A 5,419-nucleotide genomic window follows, 5' to 3' on the forward strand; every position below is an offset into this window, starting at 1 on the left:
CCTTCAGCTTTCCCCTCGCTCCCCTCAATTAAGAGGTGAACATGTGTTACTTTAGCAAATAGGCAAATCTTTTCCCCCCCCTTTTTTTTGTGTCTTGTTTGACCTTTGTCTTCTGCCCTCCCTCCATCTCAGGGATACTTTCCCGGCAGGGCAACTCACCTGTCCAGATCATCCACAGGGGTCCCTGATCCACCCAGGCCACAATAGCAGCCATAGTTGTTGAAATCCAGCAATGGTTCACTGCTGGGGATCTTGCACTTAATCATGCCGTTGAACTGCCATAACGCCCTCGAGTTGAGGCCGGCCTGGCCAGCGCCCACTGCAGGAGGACATAGCCAGAGTTCAAATATGTCCTGGTTGGCTGCCGGCACCCCAGGGACCTTACTACCTGCTTGCCCTCTCAGGCCCCATGCTGTCCCCCTGACCCCCCATCAGCTGCCTCCTCTGAAAAGAGCTGGGTACAGGAACCTGGTAAAGCGAGTAGGCATTTTCTAAACAACTCACAAAACATGAAACTCACCATTTTAACCAAAGCACACAATTCAGTGGTTTTTAGTATATTCACAGAATTGTGCAACCATCAATACTAATTCCACAACATTTTCATCACCCCAAAATGATGCCCTCTGCCCATCAACAATCACTCCCCTTTCTCCCCTCCCTTCTGGCAACCACTAATTTGTTTTCTGTTTCTATGGAACTGCCTATTCTGAACACTTTGTGTAAATGGAATCATACAATATATGGCCTTTTGTGACTGGCTTTTTTCACTTCACATAAGATTTGAGTTTTATCCTTGTTATCACAGGTATCAGCTTTTCAGTCCTTTTTATGGCTGATTAATATTCCATTGTATGGACAGATCATATTTTTTTAGTTGTTCCTCATTTGACGGACATTTGGGTTGTTTCTGCTTGTTGGCTGTTATGGATAGTGCTGCTGTGAACATTTGTGTACTAGTTTTTGTGCAAATATATGATAATTTAAAGCTATTTCCATTATTTATTCAGTAAATATTTACTGAGCACCTGTTATATGATAGTCACTGCCCTGGAGACACATCAGTGAACAAATGAAAAATCTGTAACCTCTTTGAGCTTATGATCTAGTGCAGGAAAAAACAGTAAGCAATAAAGGTAATAAATATGGGAATCGGACATTGTGTTAGAAGGTGTCAAAATTGAAGCACAGTAAGGGAATCTAAATGGGGGGTTGGGTTGGGGGATGACGAGGTTGAAGGGGGCCAGGAATGTGAAGAATGGTGAGGAGGCCCATGGCATGCAGGATTTTAAGCAGCAACATGTGGGATCTAGTTTCCTGACCAGAGATCGAACCCAGGCCCCGAATTGGGAGCACAGAGTCTTAGCCACTGGACTGCCAGTGTAAGTTCCTAGGACCTCTTTACTTCCGATGCAGAGCCCTACCTGTGAGATTTGGTGCCGTAAAGATGGTGCTAAGTGATTTCAGCCCCTAGTGTCATCTCTTTGCCCCATGCCTGGCCCTTCCTGTCCTTGATATGCTGTGGACACTGGAGTCGCTCCAAGTGCTTAGGCTCCAGGACTCAGGAAGGGTGGCAGCTGGTCACTTTCTCTCAAGAGCAGCCTCCACGGTGGCAGCTGACAGCGGCTACATCCAGGAGCAGACCCCAGAGGAGTGGTGGAGCTGTGCTCAGACAGGAGTGGCCTGACTGCCTTGGCCCCTCTCCGGACCCCTCTCCTGCTTCCCTCCTCTTTTTTTCTCTCTGATCCCACCAGTTCTGCTCTTTGCAGAGGCCAGACCTGAACGGAGGTACTGCTCGAGTGCATGAGCATACCCCCAGACAGAGCATGGCTGAGTCCTCAGTCTCAACCCTGAGCCTGATACCTTAGAGACTCTGATACCATCTATGTTGAATGAATGAATAATGGCTGAATGAGGTGTGATTTGAATTCTAGTTAATTCTGATTCTATTAATCCATTCATTAAATGGTGCAAACAGCACTATCACCGCTCTCAAGGAGTCTGTGCTTAGGTGTGGGTGTGGGATAAAAAATGAATCAACAAGAGACATGCTGCAGGCCAAGACAGGCACTGAGAAGCCCTTGTACCAAGGCCATGGCTCGGTGGTAAAGAATCCACCTGCCACCAGGAGATGCAGGTTCCATCTCTGGGTTATGAAGATTCCCCCGGAGAAGGAAATAGCGGCCCACTCCAAGGAGAGAGAGAACAGGTGCTCTTAGCTTGGATGGACAAGGAGGGTAAGCCTTTCTGAGATGGGTCATCTGAGTTCAGACCTAAAGGTGGAGAAGATGCCAGATGTGGGGAATTTGTTGGTGTGTGTGTGTGTTAAGTCACTTCAGTCGTGTCTGGCTCTTTGTGGCCCCGTGGACTGTTGCCTGCCAGACTCCTCTGTCCATGGGGATTCTCCAGGCAAGAATACTGAAGTGGGTTGCCATGCCCTCCTCCAGGGGATCTTCCCAACCCAGGGACTGAACCCTCGTGTCTTAGGTCTCCTGCATTGGCAGCTAGGTTCTTTACTGCTAGTGCCACTTGGAAAGCCCATCGAGGGGGATTTGAGGGGACCCCAATATGGGAGCTCTTAAGCCCCATGGTGAGCCCTGAAAAAGACCCTAGGTCTGGCCATCCCTGTGACCTCTGGCCCCCATTGCTGAGCAGAGAGATCCCAGGGCAGGAAGGGGTGGGGCTGAGGGCACTTGCCTACCTGTGAGCAGAGCAGCCAACACCAGGAGTCTCATCCTGTTGTCAGGTTGGTGAGCAAAAACTAATGTCACTATGGCCTCCCTCCTTATAGCTGCCCTGCTGCCCTGAGATAAGACCGTCGTGTTTGCTTTGCTCCCTGCTGACTCTGAGTTGGCCTTGAGTCTGTTGCAGAAATAATCCTGAGCAACAAGCAAGCCCTGCCAGCCGGGGGTCCTTGGAAGTAGTGTGCGTATTTGTCATCCACCCTTTGGAATGAAAGGGATTATTTGTGGAGTTGCGCACCTTGGAATTTTGACCCTCATACCCACCCCTTTTGTGTGTGTGTGTTTCTTTTTCTCTTCTTTTTTTTTCTTTTACCCACTCCTTTTTACTCAGTCCAGCTTCAACACTGTGTGTGTGTGCGTGTGTGTGTGTGTGTGTGTGGGGAGGGGTGGCTGTCAACCCCGTTGAACAACTGGGAGAAGGGGGATGGAAGGAAGTGACTGTTGCCTCCAGGTCCTCTCATGAGCCTGAGTCTGGGCTGTGGGTCTCATTGAAAGGTTCCCATCAATCATGCACTTTGCTGGTGAGGAAACAGGCTCAGAGAGGTGAAGCAACTTGCCCCAGATCACACAGCTAGCCCCCTAAGCAGGGGCTCCAACTTAGGACATCTGATTCTAAGGCACAGCTTGAATTTTTTTTCCCACTCCAGCAATACCACTCCCTCTCCCAGTCCCCCACCGTGGATTTGTAAGAAAACCCTGGACTTGGGAATTACAAAGGCTTGCATCTGACTTGTAGAATAAAAAGAATTTTACAACTGTCATATCAAAGGTCTATATAACATTTTTTAAGGTGAAATTCACTTCGTAAGACATGACATTATTATTTTGGACTTCCTAGGTGGTGCTAGTGGTAAAGAATCCAGCTGCAATGCAGGAGACGCAGGAGACATGGGTTCAGTCCCTGGGTTGGGAAGATCTCCTGGAGGAGGAAATTGCATCCCACTCCAGTATTCTTGCCTGGAGAATCCCATGGACTGAGGAGCCTGGCGGCTCCTACCAGGGGTCAAACCCATGTGCTCTTCATTGGCAGTGCTGAGTCTTTACCACTGGACTGCCAGGGAAGCCCCCTGGACCTGGGCATTTTGAGGAATACTAGTCAGGTGTATCATAAGATGCCCCTCTCTTGGAATTTGTCTCATGTTTTCTCATGGTAAGACTGGGGGTTGGCTATGGGTTTGGGGGAGGAAGGTCACAGAGGTGAAGTGTCATTTTCATCCCATGGCCATGCTGGGTTTGATCGTCTCTTGTCTTGGAATGGATCTTGGGCACTTTCTGGATGAGAACGCTTTCCAGATGAGAACTTCCAGATGAGGTTCAGCCTGGGATGAAGCTGGGAATGGCCATGCCAAGACTTGAACCCACACCTGTCTCTTCTCACTGAGACACCTCCATTTGCCCTTGGCAAGGTTATGTTAGGTTATGTCACATGAATCAGAGCAGAATTGATAATTCTGACTCTTGTGACCTCTGCTCACGCATGCACCCCAGGATTCCAGCTCTGTACTTTGCCCTTGAACAGGTACTGGGGGCAAGAAAGAAGAAATCCGTCTGGAAGAGCTTCCTGGTTTCATTCCAAGTCCAAGAGCCCCAGAAAAAGGTCCTTCAGCTAATGCAGTAACACTGAAACAGCATTTAGTAAGCAGATGGGGAAACAGGCCCAGAAAGGGGAATGGATTTATTTGTCTGGGCCTGACTCTGCCCCTATTTGATCCAGGGTTTTCATCACCCATCTCTTCCTACTTGCCTGTAGATATTCTCCATCAGTCCATTAGCCAGTGTGCATACCAGTGTACCGTAGCCAATAGCTATGGTAACCATTAGCCACAAGTAGCTATTTAGGTAGCAAATAATATTGAAAATTGGCTTTTCAGTCCCACCAGCCACATTGCAAGTGTTCGATAGCTACAAATGGCCAGGCGCTGTGGTTTTGAACAGCACGAACTTAAAACGTTTCCATCGTCGTAGAAGGTTCTACAAATGGCCAGAGGCTGTGGTTTTGAACAGAACGAACTTAGAACATTTCCATCATCACAGAAGGTTCTACTGCATAGTGCCCCTCAGGGTGTAACAGCACCTGTCCCGGGGCCGGCCCACAGGTGTAGGGAGGAGACCTGTGAGAGCTCCTGGAAGAAGAACAGGGTTAACTCAGGACCCAACTTCAACCTGCAAAGTGGTTCTGCCTCTTCAGAATGAGTGAAGGCTGCCCAGGAAAAGGGGAGTCGTGGCCAACAAAATGCTAAGTCCCTCTTGTGTTGGGTTCTTTGGGGCTGAGAACAGAGCAGAGAATAGGCACTGCTCCTGTTTGGGGGTGATCTGAAGGAGGAGGAGTAGCTGATGCTATAAAAATCCTCTAAGGCTAATAGTATTAACTACCATTTACTGACCGCTAACAGTCCAAGTTGCATGCTAAGAACCTGGCACAGCCCTCTGAGGCAGGTCCAAGGACGAACTCCACTTTATGGAGGTGACGGAGGCTCAGAGAGGTTAAGTCACTGCCCAATGTCACACAGCAGGATGCGAGTTGGATCTGGCACTGATGATAACGCAATGTCACCTCACAACAGGGAATTGTAGTAGCAGGTGGGAATGTCAAAGGCCCCTGGAGGCCAGAAGGAGGTTTAGTCCTGCCTGCTTCTCTCCCCGCGACCCCAGCCAGCTGGAAGTCTTCCACAAGG

At 49.0% G+C, this 5,419-nt stretch overlaps 1 protein-coding gene across 1 annotated transcript in view; it reads right to left on the bottom strand.

Annotated features, from left to right (window-relative positions):
- Positions 1-2,821, bottom strand: part of PLA2G1B (phospholipase A2, group IB (pancreas)) — a 6,782-nt gene extending 3,961 nt beyond the window's left edge. The window contains exons 1-2 of the mRNA XM_010828623.1: positions 2,702-2,821; positions 160-319 (exon numbers count right to left, since the gene is read on the bottom strand). Of these exons, the coding sequence (XP_010826925.1) occupies positions 160-319; positions 2,702-2,735 (194 nt within the window). The 5' untranslated portion in view covers positions 2,736-2,821. The remainder of the gene's footprint in view (positions 1-159; positions 320-2,701) is intronic.
- Between the last annotated feature and the right edge of the window lie 2,598 nt (positions 2,822-5,419).

This window comes from Bison bison, unplaced genomic scaffold (genome assembly GCF_000754665.1).
Source record: "Bison bison bison isolate TAMUID 2011002044 unplaced genomic scaffold, Bison_UMD1.0 scf7180017864495, whole genome shotgun sequence".
In the NCBI taxonomy this organism is placed as follows: Eukaryota; Metazoa; Chordata; class Mammalia; order Artiodactyla; family Bovidae; genus Bison; species Bison bison.